The 18971-nt window shown below is 41.2% G+C and overlaps 1 protein-coding gene and 1 pseudogene across 1 annotated transcript; both read right to left on the reverse strand.

The window, feature by feature from the left end:
• Window positions 1-1048: 1048 nt before the first annotated feature.
• On the reverse strand, window positions 1049-6991 carry LOC139330943 (uncharacterized; annotated as a pseudogene).
• A 5501-nt stretch (window positions 6992-12492) lies between these two features.
• On the reverse strand, window positions 12493-15449 carry LOC139331492 (arylsulfatase I-like). Its single transcript, XM_070962971.1, has 2 exons — window positions 15136-15449; window positions 12493-13891 (listed from the first exon to the last, which is right to left on the reverse strand). Exons 1-2 carry the CDS (start codon window positions 15447-15449, stop codon window positions 12493-12495), a joined length of 1713 nt encoding a protein of 570 aa, XP_070819072.1.
• Window positions 15450-18971: the final 3522 nt, after the last annotated feature.

The raw sequence follows: 18971 nt of genomic DNA on the forward strand, positions 1-18971 counted from the left end.
TACGTCTTGTCATCTCTGCATCGTCATTATATTTCTTATCTGTAAATTAATGAAAAGTTGAATTTCATCAGATTTCACAGCGTTAGAAGCTTTCTTGACTTCTCAAACTGTGTTTAACCCACGAGCAGGTCATTACTATCAGAGCAGGCTGAACACATAACAATTATTTACACAAACCAAACTGTATTTTAGGTTTTGGTTGAGACAGTGAAGTCTTCAGATATCTAGAAATAAAATTTATTCTACATTTCAGAGAAATTTGTATAAAAACACGTAAGCCAGCAGAGGGAAACCTCACATCTACTAATACTGACGATGAGTCTGGAAGTCTTCTTCAACCTTCAGCAGGTGTTAAAGGTACAGTTCATGATCAAAACGTCAACAAAAAAAACTGACTGCTGACACATGACAGAGTGATTGACAGACTTTGAATACATAACAACACCAGGAAGCAGCTAAACTAAAGCTCTTACTATGAACTGCTTTGAGAGGTTTTATTCTTACTCTTTGTAAACATGCAAGCAAAGCATATCTTTATTTGTAATTATAATCAGATGAGGAAAACACAAAACTATTTACATAATTCACTATTTACAAGTTAACACTTTCAACATATCTGTGAATATGAGCTTTTTAATGGTGCTAAAGTCCAGTTTGAGCTTCTTTTTTTTAGCTTTTTTCACCATTTTGAGAATATACAGAGCTAATAAGACAAATACAGATACAAAGGTGAAAATAATTTATCTCCAAAACATCCAATGTTCTCTTGGAAGGAAAGTTTTAAGAAAATTGGAACAAAAATAAAACAGACGGTTCCACTTGTGATCATAGAGTTACGATCACAACACTTAATTTTTGTTCAATGAGAGCTTCCACACTCACAGGACATTTTTGTGGGAAGGTATTCATAGTGAGCTGCTGGGACGTGTATATAAAAATAATAAAAACAGGAGATCATTTCTCCTTTAAACCCTATTTTCTCATCCACAAACACACATGGCCAATCACATCAGGCGAGAGGCAACACTGAGCCGTCGCTTTCATGAGGTTAAAGTTCAGACGCTGAACTTCTCATTTCAACCATCACAACAGAGTCGTCTTGATGGTCCAGCTTTCGAGGGACGGCAGAGCCTTCAGCTGTCTCGTACTTCTTCTTCTTCTTCCAAGCAAAATAGACGACAATCCCAATTAATATGAGAATCGCAACAGCCGTTCGCAAACCTAATATGAGCAGGGAGTGATCTGTTCAGATAAAGAGACACAACAATCACATGTACAGTTATCACTGGGACAGGAGTTAGTTTTCACTGATTTACAATCAGCACCACAAGTCATCTCTGCTGAAGGAGGTTTTGAGATACTTCTACTTGACTTGAGTATTTCCATTCTATGCTACTTTATACCTCAGAGCAAGGTCTGAAATGATCCTGCCTGGGACTTAAAATGTGTCGTCTGTGTTGGAGAAAGCAACAGTTTGACCCAAAGATGTGATGTGAGAGGAGGACATCGTGTCCACGTCCTTACCCTCAGTAGTCGTGGTAGAGGCGGTCGTTGGCTTTATACACAGGGTGTTATTGGCTTCAAGCACCCACTGTGATATGTGCGTCCCATTGGATAATGTGCAGTCAATGAATGCGAAGCCTGTGAGGGAGAAACAAATCAATGGCTGACAGTTCATCATCACTGTCAGACTGTTCCACTCCTGTTCTCACTCACCACAGGTAGATATCGTCTCTTCTCTCCAGACTCTGCTGACATTATTGCTGACTGAGCAGACCAGCTGTCCTGAGACGTCTTGTTTCAGAGTGATGTCCTCACTCTCATTACCTCCAGAGAGGAGCTGAGCGTCTGTCAGTGTGTGTCCATCCAGAGTCCAGCTGTACTGAGGACTGTCCCCTCCCTCAGAGGAGCAGGACACCCTCATCTCTCCCTGGGACAGACACTCAGAGACCAGCCGGACAGAGGACACAGGAGCTGAAGGAAATGCACTCAGATCAATTTTGATGTGAACACAGTCTTCATCATTTCATACAGTTTCTAATACAGAACAAGTGACAGATATCTGGAGACTATGAGATACGTGTAGCTGATCAATAGAATATGACACACATGTTACTAAATTCCCCAGGAGGCAAAAAGTTATTTACCTTGAACGATCATCTGTAGAGTCAGCGGTTTCATAATCTTTCCTCTTGAATCAAACATTGCAAGAGTATATTCACCACCATCAGTCCATCTCAGGTTGTTGATCCTAAACGTTCCATTACTGGGAGTAAATGATGATCTGTTTTCTATCTGATTAGACAAAATCTTATTTTCTCTCCAAGTAAGTAAATTCATTGTTTTGTTTGACCATGTGAATTTAAATATTTCTGAGGCGTCGTCCATCAGCTGGAGGACCACAGTTCCTCTCAAAGCTCCATAACACTGAGCTCCATCCTGTCTGCCATCACAGGAGGTTTCCACACCTGGAAAATTGGAAAAATAAGTTGTAAAAAAGAAAGAAAATCATCTTGATCATTTGACTTCTGCGGTCAGTCACAGAAACAGTGGCTTTGCTGCAGCTGTGTCTCGATCAGACCACAGTCTGCAAAGAAGTTATTGTTGCACAACTGAAAATTGCACATGCCAGTGGTGCAATGTAACTGAGTACATTTATAAAGTACTGTACTTGAGAAAAGTTTTGAGGTACTTGGACTTTACTTGAGTTTTTCCATTTTATGTTACTTTATACTTCTCCTCCACAACATTTACTTTGAAGATTAATATCTTGATACAAAAACAAAACAAAACATGATGCATTGACATCGATGACACTGAGCAAGAGTCTGTAAAGATGTTTGAATTAGCTCAAACTTGTCACCACTGAAATGCTACTCATACAGTAACACATCAGTAGTGATAATCAAAAGACACATTTGATTATATATGGTACATTTGATCACATATATCAGAAAAAATACTCTGGATGGGGTCATTCAGTACTGTACTGAGTACTTTCAATAGTTTAAGTTCATTTTGCTGGTCATTCTTTTCTGCTTTAATGTGAGAAGTTCAATGAAGGACTTTTACTTGTAATGAGTATTTTTATACTGTGGTGTTGCATCAATTAAAGGATAAATTCACAAATTTCCAAATCTGTCAAGTGTTAATATGAACACTGAAAGAGGTTTTTCTTTCTGCCATCATTCGTCCTGTTCATGCTGGCCGATGAAAGATCCTTTCTGAATGTGCTTTTAATCCTCCTGCTTTGATCAACTCAGGCTGTTAAATCTTCATTTTAGATTCAGATAAACTTTGGAATGTATTTTTACACAATCAAGAACTGGACTCTGTCCCCCATCACTTCCTTTGAAAGCACATTTGGACGTGATCTCTTTAATGGACAGCCTGAACAGGAGGAAGGATTACAGCAAGAAAAACCTCTTTCAGTGTTCATATTAAAGAATTCTGAAGCGATCCTGTCTGTGACTGGAAAACTTGTGGTTCAGTCCACAGCAACGACTTCCTTGAAAGTTACCCCCATCCAGTGATTACAAACCTCTTTGTGTCAAACTTTGTTCAACCTTAAAGAGATCATAAGTTGTTTCAGAGAACATCCTTTCTGCTTGTTACACTGCTGTTATACTACACGAGGCAGTGAACTGCAATGAATACACCTGTACCCACACTGCTGATATCTACAGGATCATCCTGAGTTGACAAGCTGAACGTAATGCTGATTCTCATGTGTGTCTACATTAGAGAGCGAGGACTCTTCCCGTGTTTGCAGAGGAAGAATTTAATATATCAAGGATCGTCTGTGCTGTTGAAGAAACAGTTTGATAGAAAGTTGCGATCTGGGCAGAGGACATCATGTCCGTCTCCTTACCAACAGTTTAGGTCTCTTTTTCTGTGATCGTGGTAGACGCTGTTGTTGACTCAAGAAGAAAAGGATGAATCAACTGCAGGGAGTTACTTTTCACTTACTAATGAACCGCGGGTCATCTGTGCAGGAGGGAGTCACAATTGGATTGGAGAGTATGATATTAGTAGAGGGTGTATTTGACACTATGAGGTTGGTCTCCTTACCCTCAGTAGTCATGGCAGCGGTGGTTGTTGGCTTAATACACAGGGTGTTATCAATCAATCAATCAATCAAACTTTATTTGTATAGCACCTTTCATACATTATTGGCTTCAAGCACCCACTGTGATATGTGCGTCCCATTGGATAATGTGCAGTCAATGAATGCGAAGCCTGTGAGGGAGAAACAAATCAATGGCTGACAGTTCATCATCACTGTCAGACTGTTCCACTCCTGTTCTCACTCACCACAGGTAGATATCGTCTCTTCTCTCCAGACTCTGCTGACATTATTGCTGACTGAGCAGACCAGCTGTCCTGAGACGTCTTGTTTCAGAGTGATGTCCTCATTCTCATTACCTCCAGAGAGGAGCTGAGCGTCTGTCAGTGTGTGTCCATCCAGAGTCCAGCTGTACTGAGGACTGTCCCCTCCCTCAGAGGAGCAGGACACCCTCATCTCTCCCTGGGACAGACACTCAGAGACCAGCCGGACAGAGGACACAGGAGCTGCAGGAAATACACTCAGATCAATTTTGATGTGAACACAGTCTTCATCATTTCATACAGTTTCTAATACAGAACAAGTTACAGATATCTGTAGACTATGAGATACGTGTAGCTGATCAATAGAATATGACACACATGTTACTAATTTCCCCAGGAGGCAAAAAGTTATTTACCTTGAACGATCATCTGTAGAGTGAGCGGTTTCATAGTCTTTCCTCTTGAATCAAACGTTTTAAGAGTATATTCACCACCATCAGTCCATCTCAGGTCGTTGATCCTAAACGTTCCATCACTGGGAGTAAATGATGATCTGTCTCCTATCGAATTAGACACAATCTTACTATCCCTCCAATTAAGTATTGCCCTTGTTTTGCTTGACCATGTGAATTTAAATATTTCTGAGGCGTCGTCCATCAGCTGGAGGACCACAGTTCCTCTCAAAGCTCCATAACACTGAGCTCCATCCTGTCTGCCATCACAGGAGGTTTCCACACCTGGAAAATTGGAAAAATAAGTTGTAAGAAAGAAAGAAAAGCATCTTGATCCTTTGACTTCTGCGGTCAGTCACAGAAACAGTGGCTTTGCTGCAGCTGTGTCTCGATCAGACCACAGTCTGCAAAGAAGTTATTGTTGCACAACTGAAATGCGACTCATACAGTAATACATCGGTAGTAATAATCCAATAACACATTTGATTATATATGGCATATTTGATGACATATAAGAAAAAAAAAACTCTGAATGGGGTCATTCAGTACTGTAGTGAGTTTTAAAAAAAACAGACTTGTGTATATATATTTATGTTGATATATTTTTTGCTTCTTTAATAGCTTATTTTTAGTAGATGTGTCATGCACCAACTTCACCAAAATTCCTCGTATGTGTAAAATCGTACTTGGCAATAAAGTTTTTTCTGATTTCTGATTTAAGTTAATTTTGCTGGTTATTCTTTTCTACTTTAATGTGAGAAGTTCAATGAAGGACTTTTACTTGTAATGAGTATTTTTATACTGTGGTGTTGCTTCAATTAAAGGATAAATTCACAAATTTCCAAATCTGTCAAGTGTTAATATGAACACTGAAAGAGGTTTTTCTTTCTGCCATCATTCGTCCTGTTCATGCTGGCCAATGAAAGATCCTTTCTGAATGTGCTTTTAATCCTCCTGCTTTGATCAACTCAGGCTGTTAAATCTTCATTTTAGATTCAGATAAACTTTAGAATGTATTTTTGCACAAAACGAGAACTGGACTTTGTACCCATCACTTCCTTTGAAAGCACATTTGGACGGGATCTTTGAATGGCCAGAAGAGGCACAATGACAGATATCAGTAGACTACGAGATACATGTAGCTGATCAATAGAATATGACTTGTACATCTGTCAATATTACCAAATTCCCCTGAAGACAGCAAAATTACCTTGAATGATCATCTGTAGAGTCAGCAGTTTCATAGTCTTTCCTTTTGAATCAAACATTGTAAGAATATATTCACCACCATCAGTCCATCTCAGGTTGTTGATTATAAATGTTCCGTTACTGGGAGTAAATGATGATCTGTCTGCTATCGAATTAGACACAATCTTATTGTCTCTCCAACTCAGTATTCTTCTTGTTTTGCTTGACCAGATGAATTTAAATATTTCTGAGGCGTCGTCCATCAGCTGGAGGACCACAGTTCCTCCCAAAGGTCCATAACACTGAGCTCCATCCTGTCTGCCATCACAGGAGGTTTCCACACCTGGAAAATTTAAAAAGAAGTGCTTAAAAGGCAGAATTTCACAATTTAAATCTTTCAATTTCCGATAAATTGAATTAAACTGATTATTTAAAAGGAACATTTCACAAGCCTGTGAGTGGAAAACAGTTCTTGAATCAGTGTAAATGTTTCTATCAAGCATTCTGTGCTGCAGTCACGTTAACTTCATCCAGTCACTGCAAACTGCTGAATGTTGATGAGTGTCCAAACTTTGTCAAGTTCAGTTCTTAAGTTCAGGTGAAGCTCCTCAAATTATGATTTATTTTTGGAATTACGTTCAAAATAGTGAAAAAGGCTTCTACAATATTTCAACTTTAAGTAACTGTCCCGCCATAAAATCATGTTGTCGCCACTTTAAGGACATTTGTGAAAACAAGGGTATGCTGGATTTCTAAATTAAACGTGAGTGAAAGACATTTTTGAGACACAAGATAGAAAAATATAACTATTATTATTTAACTAATTCAACTGTGTCATAATTCCCGTATGAATTTGGTCGCAGTGTGGGTTAGTGAACACATCACGGAAGATGATTTCCAAGTGTACATTTTGAATTATACTTGATCCTGTACCTGCATAAAATGTGTAAAAATAGCCAGCTAATCAGCTCACCATGACAGACTCCGAGGAGCATCAGCAGCAGTCCAATCACAGCTTCCATGTCTTCCCAGTATTCAGCCTCTGCTGAGACAGACAGCCACTTCCAGGCAAACTTTATTCAACAGTAAGCGTGCACAACATACCCCGAACAGCCTGAAATGTCTTCTCTCACTGATCACATTGAGACATGGTGTGACAACTCTACCCAAGCACTATGATCTTATTATAGTACAGTTGATAGAGCAAAGAGGAAGCACAGTTAGTGTGGCCGACACTTGCCAAGTTATCAACACCAAAAGCCCAGTAATCAGTCATCTGCTTGTCAAGTTGGTGTCTTCTCATGGTGTCTTATGTTATGTTATGTTATGTTATGTTATGTTATGTTATGTTATGTTATGTTATGTTATGTTATGTTATGTTATGTTATCAGACAAATATACACTATCACTGAGCTTTGCACTGTGTCAAACTAACTGAAGAAGTGAATACATGTAATGTTTTGTTTTTATTTTTAACAGGCAGAGCAAAGATGTATGCACATTGAATGAACAGCAAACAGTTATTTTGCTTTAAGTTGAATTTCACACACCTTTATTCACTTATTTTACTACAAGGGTCTTTTGAACCAAAAATCTTGAAACTCTGTGAAAGGACTTCATTAGCGATGCATTCGGCCCTCAGGCCATCATCAGGTAAGAGCTGTGAATTATACTGTTGCTCTGCTTCAACATAATAAAGTCTACATGTCTTTGAAAAATGGGCTGAAGGAATTCTGCCAACATCAAGTTGTTTTAGGAGGACAGTTGATGTTTTCATGCCCAGGATGGTTGTATGCACTGTATGAAACCTATATGAAGTAATTTTAACACATTCTATTCATTTATTTAATTACTTGTATCAGCCTCAATGCTGGACTAATTCAAACAGCTTCTAGTGTCTATTCACATCACGGTAAAGGACGCAGAATATGGCAGCCAACTGGTCATCTCAGTTCCTCATATATGCTGGAAGCATGTTGAGCAATTTGAAAAAAAAAATGTTTTTGGTTAGATGTGTGTCATTAACAGGAGGCTGTAAACTAAGTGTTTCAACAGAGGTGTGGAAATGGTGTCTTAAGTTCCATGTAGAATGTAAATGAGATTATATGTAAAGTTTCACCACACTGACATTGCACTGAGCTATGAAGGAAGTAAAAATAATCTGTATGTAAAGTATCATATCATATCTGCACAGCTTTTCCCACAGCTTCTCTTTTATTATTCTTCTGAACCATCATCATTTGAGATAAAAGTATAATTAAGACATTTGCACAATGCATAGGCTCTGTCTACAAAGTGTGGTATGTTTCTGCTTTAAACATAATGAGTGGGAAATGAGACTAGGCACAGGATTTCAGGGGACTTTTACAGTCATCAAAACTTTCATCTCTGCTGTACTATTTGTATATACACAGAAAAGCATATATTTTAGATATTGAAAACAATCATGATGTCTCTGTAACTAACAGACAAAGTACACGCATCATGAAACACAAATGTCTCTTATATCCAGGCCGAAAAAGACAATGGAAAGCTCCATTTAAAAGGGATTATAAACAAAATGTTAATTATTCGGGACAACGTGATTAATAAGCCTCATCATTAACTAATAACAGCTCGGTAAACAGCCTTTAGAAATAAACCACTCTAGCCATCTACTTCCTGGTGGTCTTTGATATGATTTTCAGTAAAAGCACTAAACAAAGTCATAGATAACTGGTGCAGTTAAAGTATTGTTTGTTCATATCAAAAAAATTCTTGTTACTGTTAAAAATAATGCAACTTAATCAGACAGCAGCATTTAATTGACAACATATGAAAATGCCATATTCAATAAAGTATTTACATTGGTGCTGTCTTTAGAGATCTTTACTGTCATTCCTTAGACTTTCAATAGACTTAAGACAACTTTGTTGTGTCTGTCAATTATGACAATCACTTTTTAAACTATCTATCAGCAGAGCAGATCAAACCTACAATGATTTACACCATTTTATTCTGGTCCGTGACCTCACAAATATGGTGGCACAGCTATACTAAAATTAGATGGACACGATGCATACACAAGTCTTTGTTAACACCAATGCAAGATATAAAAAGAAAAAAAAGACATGTCCAGCTCCCAAGTTGTGCTGTGTGCCTCGGTGGTTCTCAGAGTCTTCAGTTTTCCATTATAAAGGTCCAGTTCATCAAAATCCAAACTCATACTGTGGTGTTTATTCTCACTTGTTTACCTGAGCCTGCACAAAAGACGGAATAAAGCGAAATGATTTCGCAGTTAAAGCAGGATGTCCACCAACATATTATGACTGACTGAAAAGCTGAAAGACAAACAGGCTTGTCATATCTGACCTGATTTCTTATGACGCCTCATTTTGCAGTAGACACAGCAACATATCAGCATCACTATCAGCAGAGCACCCACTGCAGAACAGACTGGGATCAAGATGGGCAAAATGTTTTCTGAGGAGAAGAGACCACAATGTTAATAATATGTACTTACAACTTGCAAGGGCTCTATAAACAGATCCAAACACAAATATCAAGATTAATCTGACTTCTGCAGCTGTTCTTGGAGAGCAGTCGCCATGCGGCTCACAAAAGGGATGTCCGGAGCATACACTCTGTGTTTACATTTGGTTTACACACTTAAAGATGTGTTAGAGATGAGTGTCAAACTAAAGTTTTGATTTGACTTTCTTGTCAGACGTGTCTGAAATTTGTCGCACTGTTTCACATCCATGAAAAACTCAACACATGTGAAAACTATAGCAGGTTCACACCCCCGATGGATGTTTTCCAAATCTCTACAACAGAGGTGGTAGACAAAAAAAAAAAAGAGAATAACACCCAGGATGACACATACTGAAAGTTCCTGTAAACGTTCCGCAACGGCTCTTTTTCACACAGCCTTGCATCAGTGCTAAGCAAAGGTAACCAAGGGAGTAGATTTCGGAAATTCAGAAATAATCAGTGACTAAACAGAAATCTGCAGCATACCTTGAAGCGGGAGCGTCTGACTGGTGGGAAGAGGAGAATGAGTATGAGGGTCCAGAATTTTGTGCTGCGTCCCTGCCTTTAAGAATATTCTCTCTGCTGCCATGCAATGCAGGACTCACTTATATTTTTTTCACTTCTGAGTAGATTTGCGTGCAAGTTGCTAATAGGAACAGAAAGTGTCACCCAGTTAAAGAGGAAAGGTAGTTTTGGGGAGAAACACTGCAAAGCCTTCATATCAGCAGGTATTTGGATCACAGTGGAGAGTTTCCATGTTCTCAATGAACAGTACGAAAAAGTAGCAGAACACTATTATTAAAGTTTGTGAATTAAGATTCCTGTTTTCTCCTTTAATCTTTTATTTTACGCTGCTAAGTCAACGCAGTTTCTGTTTTCACTGAAGAAGGTTAAATTTGAAACACTTGCCTTGAACATCCAGTTTTATACGAATGTTTTTCACACGCATCCCATTTGCATCAAAGACTTCTATGCTGTATTGACCAGAATCATTCCTCTCCACGTTCCAGATCTTCAGTGTCCCGTTGTTGATGAAAAAGTGGGTCCTGTTTCTTAATGGCTCCTGTATCGTCACCTTTTCTTTCTTCAGAGTGAACACATTTATGGATCCAGTGGGAAGCTCTTTCTTACACTGCAGCCGATGGCCGCTGGCATTGGTCATGACTTGGATATACACGGATCCTCCCAGGGTAACAGAACACAGAGATGTGTTGAGGGTGGCATTACATTTAATCTCAGGAGCTGGAAAGAAAGCTAGAAAAAAGCATAGCAAATTGAACATATCACGTTTTGCATGTTATTACAATAATCCTGCAAATTGTTGAACTTGGATTTGGAATTTACCATGTGTTACTCCAGCTAACGTCACAAGAAGAATCAGAACTTGCTCCATGCCGTTCTGTCATCCAGAATGATGTTTGCCTTAAAATGATATATGATCTCCAGGAAACCGACGAACCAAACACTGTTAAACCTACTGAAATAAAAAACGATGATCAACCTCAGCCCAGAGGTTGTTCCAGATACTGACAGGAAATGGTAAATGAGTGGCGGTTAGGCACAGTGGTCGGAAAGCAGGAAATGAAACGCTCTCACATCTCCTTGCAAACACAAGCCCACAGCATGCTGTAACTGCAGTGTTACGATGTAGCTACAGCACGTGCAAGCCTTTGTCCCTCTTGGTTGAAATCCCATCGGTGTTACTGAATCGCTGACACAGATAACAGTTTCAACATGTTTCAACCACAGTTTGTGCAAAGTATTGGCTCAGGCCCCAGTGTTTGTTTTTAAGGTACTTGCTCTTGATCTGCCAAAAAAAAAAAAAGGAAATGAGAATTCTAACTAAGCGTGCATACACGCACCTGTGGGTGACTGCAAGAGACAAAATGAATTAAGGCTTGTGGTTTCCCTTAGAGGCCACAGATCTGTCAGTGGTCTTTCACAATGGCAGTATTCATTATGGTCACACAGGTTTCCTACAGATCTGCATTAGGTCAGGTAACCTTAACTCTAACTTCTTCATGCAGAGGAGCAACTTTATATGCTTCTGTGCACAACTTGCTGAAACATGTATTGGCTATTGCTTGATGAATCAGCACAATAGTGTACACTCTTTTTGTTTCCTACCACTGAGATGAAGGCAACTACAGAGTCATTCTTATCAAATAGTGTGTTTAGCACCAGAGCTGAACCAAAGCCACAAGCCTCTTCGCTGTCATGGTGTCTTTCCACTCATATCATAACTTTTACTAATCCCTTTGATACTAATAATCTTGTAACAAGCTCTTATATTTTCGTGGTGACAAATGCGCCTTCAGCAAAAGCCCATAAGCTCATTTTAGTTGTCTTGAATGGCAATGAGAGCGTACTCACACACAGAATGAAAGAAGAAAATCTCTTCCAATATTACAGGGTTCAGCAGAAAGAGAAATGTGTAAATAAACCGACAGAAGAAGTTGAGAACTGGATTTGAATGAAAATAAAGCTTGAAACTAATGTCACACTGACATAGAGGTAGTCATGATTTATATTCATTGCAGTTACAAATGGTTGCAGATGATTTCTCCTTGTTGCCTTGCCATGCATGTGAAATACAGTATTTCTGATTCATAAAATAATCTGATCTTGTATAATTCTCTGTCTCTTGGGAAAACAGTGTCCTTGATTGCCAACAAAGCATATTTGTAACACAGTTGTCATCTTGGAAAATGGAATCAACTCTTGTTTTTCAGAACAGAATATTTAACTCACACATTTTTTATTCTAAATGGATACAAACTAACTGAACATGTAACACATTCATTGGACTTTTTCACCAATGAGATCTTCTAGAGAGACCGAACACACAACTGCAGCTACGACTCAGTCACTGCAGCTGGATCTTGCAGAAGTTTTGTTCATTTATCAAGAAAAAGAAAACACAAACGTTCCATCAACAGACAGAGCCCTCATTCATATGACTTTGTCCTTCAGGGGGGTCTCCACTGAACTTTTGGAAGTCATGTCCTTTCTATATCCTGTTGGACATGATCCTAGTGTTGAGTCTCCTGAAAAATGACCTGCTTTTAGACAGTTTAAGCTTCTTCTTCCAATCCTTGTTCTTTTTCTGGTAGACGCTGTCCCAGTTCTCCTCTTCATCATCTCCTATCCAGGGCACCCAGGCCCCTCCGTTCAGGTGGGGGTCAGCCCGTAGGTCCTCTGATGGGTACCTAACTGGCACCGCGGTGCGATTGTAGTACACCAATCTAGCCAGCAGTTCTTTGACAACATCTGGTCTCTGCTCAGAGATGTCAAAACGTTCGTAGGGGTCTGCGGAGATGTTGAAAAGCCACACTGATTTCCGGGGTTCGGTGTGGCGCTCCAGGTTCCACCAGCTGCCAGGGAAACCTGGAAGCATCTGCGGCGGTGTCCAGTCTCCATAGCCGGGGTCTCCTGTTAAGAGTTTCCAGTCTCCAACTCGTATGGAGGCCTGCACGGCTGTATTCCAAATGCCGTATCCTTTCTGCAGGGAGCCACTGCGTGCATGGTTATACAGAGGGTCAATATTGTGGAGGATCTCCAGCCTGGGTGACTCCTTCCCCTCACTGATGGCCTCCCAAACATCATACCCATCCACCCCTTCGGTCAAAGACTCATTGCCACCTGCTAATCCGACCAGTGTGGGGTACCAGTCAGTGATGTGCACAAGGGCTTTACTCACCCTCCTCTTCTTCCTCAGCAGAGGGCTGTGGACGAACCCGAGACCCCGGACGCCACCCTCCCAGTAGGTACCTTTACGTCCTCTGAGCGGCCAGTTACTGCCGCCAGACAAGGGCTGACCACCGTTGTCAGTAGAGAAGATGATGACACTGTTCTGGTAGTAACCATACTTGCGGAGAGCATATGTTATATTACGAACAGCCTCATCTACAGCTGAGACCATAGCAGCATATTTCCTGCGCGCCACATTTCCCAGCCCACGGTACGGGTAGATGTACTCCCGCGGAGACTGCAGGGGTGTGTGAACAGCCTGGAAGGAGAGGAAGATGAACAGCGGCTGGGACTGAGCATCATGGGTTGCCAGGATCTTGCGGACTCTCTGTGTGTAGAGATGGGTGGAGTATTTGCCCCTCTGACCCCAGGCGACCGACTCACCCTCATGGAGGTCAAAGCCACACAGCCCTGGGCCATCACAGGAGTTGTAGGTGTAGTAGTTCACACTGCCTGTTAAGGAGCCAAAGTAGGTGTCGAAGCCGCGGCGAGTGGGCAGGCACTCCTTCTTGTAGAAGCCCAGGTGCCACTTGCCGACCATGTGGGTGGAGTAACCGAGCTCCTGCAGCCTCTGGGGGAGGGTGACCTTATCAAAGGGCAGGCAGTTGGGCTGGCGGGGCCGGATGATGGAGTGCTGCAGGCCAGTGTGAATTTGGTACCTGTAGGGTTAACGATTAAGAAAACAGACAAATGACAAATGTGTTATCAATAATCAGATCCAACAGATGGTTAGATAATTACACACAGAAGGATGGGGGGGGGGATTGTTCCCATCTCCTCCCTCAACTTCACAAGTGGTTAACAAATGTTGAAGAGGTGAAGACAGACAGGCCACATAAAGAGCTGTGTTTGCTGCTGACATGTTTTGTTGTTTTACTTATCTCAGGTATGTATACAATCCAAATAAACAAGAAAAAGACAAAGTACTTGTGTCACCAGAGTCTAAATATGGCAGGAAGAAATCAAAATGATCTCAGATCTCATGTTCAGGTTAATGCTGAACATTTCCAAACTGGAGTAATCTACTTTTTCATACAGCAAAGTTTCATTTCACATCTCAGAGAAATCTCAGTAAATGTTGAATATAAGACATGGCAATAAGAGTTTATTTCATGGCTTTGTACCAGTTTTGAGCTAAAGTAAATGAATGTGCTGCTTTGATCATACCAGATAAATACTGTGCATGAGAGACTTTTATTCTTTGAAACATGAAGAACAACATCCCAAATCTATCTATATGAAAGGTTATTGATCTTTTATTTTCATTTATTTCAATGTCATAGCTTACAAAAATAAGTGTAATATTTCTTATAGTAAAATAAAATCTACTCTACAAATCTACAAATTTGAGGCACTTGCACTTTAGTATTTCAATTTTATGCAACTTTACACTCTATTCCACTTCAAAGGGAAATATACTACATTAGTCTGAGAGCTTTGGTTATTAGTTGCTTTTCAGATGACAGTTTTTCACCGGACCCTTCCTGTCCAGTGAGAACTACGTATGTCTACATTTGGTGATGGACTGTTTTTGTGAGCTTATGAAAAGTTCTTTTTTACAGTTACATGGTCCTCACAGACCAGTGATGCTGCAAACACAGGATGATCTTATAGAACATGATGCATTGCTGTAGTTTAACTACCCAACACTATATAAAGTAGCTCAAATGAGCTCAGCCTTCAGCAGTAAATGCAAATATACACATAGATGCAACAGCAATATCAATTCATAATCATCATATATTATGGGACAACTTTACCGCAGATTGAGTTGAGCACTTTTACTTTAAGTTCATTAATTCTGCTTATGTTACTTAGAGACTTTGACTTTAGTAAGGTATTGTAAGCAGGACTCGTATAACTGAAACCTTCAACCAGCCTCAGGTGAGGACACACACTTTACCTGCCGGTGATGAGCTGACTGCGGGACGGGGTGCAGATGGGCTGGATGTAGTAGCTCTCCAGCTTCACTCCGTCCGCAGCCAGCTTGTCCAGCGCCGGCGTCCTGATGTCAGAGCTGTGGTAGCCGATGTCGTTGAAGCCCTGATCGTCTGTCATGATGAAAATGATGTGAGGAGGCTGCGCGACAGGAGGCCGGTCAACAAATGTTTGCTCGGGCTCGTTTTCCACCTGGTTGGGACTCATCAGGTCCCAGGTCAGGTACCCGAGGCTGAGCAGGCTCATCATGGAGAAGCCGGTCAGAGCCGTGGTAGCCATGGCTCCACCTGGTCCACTTTAAAGCAGTCAAACCAGCGAGGATTCAGTGTACTGTCAGCAAATCATTGTGCAGTGAGGATGGGATGGATTAAAACTCAGCGGATGCCAAATCTCAGTTCATCAATCCAAAACGTAGTAGAGACTCCAAGAAAGACTACACGTCCATCCTGAGTGACTCTGCACACTGCTTCTGCCTCCTTTGACCACACTTCACTTTCCCTAGTGGTCCCATTAACCCCGCCCCTGTGCCTCCTCCCTGGAACAACATCAGCCCCCTACCAAGCAAAAAAAAAAAAAAAAACATGTTTCCACTACATCCAGGTGTTAACAGTGAGTTTACATCTCACATTAGATCTCTAATAGTAGCCTAGAATTTTAATATGTCTAGCAGGAAGATATTTTTGCTAAATTTGAATATTATTTTTTAGGAATTTGATGACTGTAGCTCAGCTGCAAAGTTTGACATTTTGCTCCATTCAGTGTAAAAGAGGCTTTAAACATGAAAGCCTCCCTTCAAACACCCTCCTCTTCATCCACACCATTTCATGGCAATTGGGTTTCAATGAACCGCGCTGCCTACTTTACAAATGACTAGAAAGCACGAAAAAAAAAAATCCCATCTGACCTGGTTTAGCAGTGGATGACAGAGAGTCTACAGAAAGACCCTCACTCAGGAAAAACACGGTGTGTGGGGGAGATGTGAGTCGCGGGGCGGCTACGGGGCCCTACGGGGCCCTGCAGACACAATCACGGACACTGTTCGCCCACTCCACTCCACTGCACTCACAAACACTCTCTTATTATTCCTGCTGTTTTATGAGTGCTGCGGACCTGAGGAGAGAGACAGAGCAGACGTCCCAGACTCTGATAACATCTCCAACCAGGCGTCAAAGAACTACTTGACAAATCCTCCAGCAGGTCAGCAGAAAGCAGCAGGACTGCACAGCCTCAGCCACAGCTCCTGTGTGCATGTATGGATCCACAGCATCATGTCTGCAGACTTTCATAACGTCTTTGACTGGGAACCAAGGAGGGCCTGTGGAGAGCAAAATATTGAGGGCATTTATTTATTTTGTTTGTTAAATCTCTCCCAATTGCAAAGATATGCAGATCAAGAAGAGAAGATGTGCTAGAGGAGGACACAGCAACTGATGAGTGTACAACATAACACTTATGTCTTTCAAGGTGGCCACTATTTCACATTAAGTGATCATATTGCCCCAAAACCCTCCCTTGACCTGGACAAGAGGCACGTCAGCCTACACAAGGAGCCTGGACTAATCTTGCAGTCTTTCTATGGCAAGCCACTTGGTCAAAAACATCTCATGTGTGTCTTTATGAAAAAGCTTAACTTCTCTTCATGCTAACTTGTAGCATTTCAAAGGGTGATAGTAATCTGCCGTTTAAAGACATTAATATCAAGTTCATAATTAGAATTTTGCTTTGTTATATGCCAGCGTTGACTGATGCATCTGTGCCATTGGCCGGCCCCCTTTCAATGTAAAGGCTGACTCCTGGCTACGGAGTATTTATACGTGGTCATGGGCTACACTGAGGTGCCTGTCTGTGTGTCTGTGCCCGTCACATGAAAGGTGCTACAACTTAACACGAGATATTCTGTGACAGCATCCACAAAAAATGAGATATTTTGACCTTGAGGTTTGCCAAATTTCACAGTCTGCATGAGGTAGCTCATGGCGGTCAGGCAAGAAAGCCCACATGCAGACTTACAGGACCAGAAATATCAACAACCATGGGGTCATGGAGCATATTGTCCATGCTGTTAAACTACATGAGAGAAGGCAAAAAACAAAAAGTCTTCCCATCATGGATGCTTTTAAATTCCTGAAGCCCCACATCTGTAGGATTGGGCCTAATCCCAGGCATAAAATACAATATTGTTTTCATAATATTTGCATCCTCTTTTAAACCCAAATCTGTTGAATAAGCCAGAGTTATTGAGGTGAAACATGGCGCGCACATGAAAAACGAGATGTGTCGTTGTCAGGAGTTGGTCAACACACTGGAAGGTAAAACATCACACTTCGCAAATATTGATCCTGGTTACGGGGAGACCTGTGGGCACGGAGGTCGCGGGGCAGCCAAAGGAAGTATGATCCTCCCCTAAAGGGCATGAAGCTGCGGCCGGAGGTGTTTGCCCACCAGCGGCATCTTTGGAGCAGAGTTTAAGGCAGGTCAGGCTGGGAAAGAGAGAGAAGAAAAAGATGATTGAGGTGCACCTGAAGTTTTACACCATCGTGTTTATTTATGTAGTTTTCCTGGAGGGAGCGGCTTGGACAGCAACGATCCCACCAAAAGCCAGAGAGATGTTGTGCAATCACGCTGAGAGGCTTCATGGTACTGTGTGTGAACAACACAGACAGAGAGAGCGAGAGTGTGTGTGTGTGTGTGTGTGTGTGTGTGTGTGTGTGTGTGTGTGTGTGTGTGTGTGTGTGTGTGTGTGTGTGTGTGTGTGTGTGTTTTGCCAGGAAAGTTAAGAGTCTCCAGGTCTTTGGGCAGCCACACTTACGAGATGTGACTCATCTGTTTTCTATTGGTCAGAGGTGTAACTGTGGCAGCTCCCCGAGTCAACAACTCTACTCACAACCAACACCGCTACACAAACAACACGCACACACAAATATTAACACAAGCGCATCCCCACATACTCGTCTGAAGTCTGGGAAGATGTTGATGGGTCGATGCTTAAAGCAGCTTACATCGCACATTTGCCAGTCCTTTCTTGACCTGTCCTCTGGCCAGAAATAAAGAATTCAACCATTAGCCAAGAAATGGTTTGATGGCAGTATTTATGGAAACAGTTACCTTACAATGCACCACGAGTAGGCGTTTCGTGGACCCTTAAATGTTGAACAAACACCATGCTCGGTTTCTGGATTTTATTTTCAGGTTTTTGTTTGTCATGTCTTATTTTGGGCTGCTGCTCAATGTCAAAATGAGCTAAGAATAAACGAAATATGTTAATTCATTAGCATTCTTGTAAATCGTGGCTGTCTCATTCCAGTAAAGGCTCGATTCAAACACAGTTAGTGGTCGTGACAGGTATGTCAAAGAGGGTCACTCCAGTTTAATGAAGCAGTCATGCTGAGTTGAAGTTGACCCATATGTGACTCAGTGGAAAGTCTGCAGATCACATTCTCAGACTTTTATTTCATTCGTTTCATCTCTTTGATTTCTCTCTCCTGCTTTCCTGAATGTAAATGTTTTCTTTACCGCACACTGCTCAGTGACTACACGTCCTCAGGACATGTTCGCAGAGGAAAATTCATCTTTACAAAATAGGGATTGAAACAGGGGACAGCAACCTGGACTAGGCTGTTTCTCAAAGTCTCTGAGTTGCATTTAAACTGTGCTGTGAACATCTGTGGTGTGTTTGTTGGTTGTGCGTTAACCTCCTAATTTATCCAGTCTCTTCCAGAGGATGTGAGCAGAGTGTCATGGAACATCATAAATTTAACGACACCCTGTTCCTCTGCTTCTTAATTGAAAGTGGATTTGTGA

The sequence above is a fragment of the Chaetodon trifascialis genome, chromosome 5 (assembly GCF_039877785.1).
Source record: "Chaetodon trifascialis isolate fChaTrf1 chromosome 5, fChaTrf1.hap1, whole genome shotgun sequence".
NCBI classification, from domain to species: Eukaryota; Metazoa; Chordata; class Actinopteri; order Chaetodontiformes; family Chaetodontidae; genus Chaetodon; species Chaetodon trifascialis.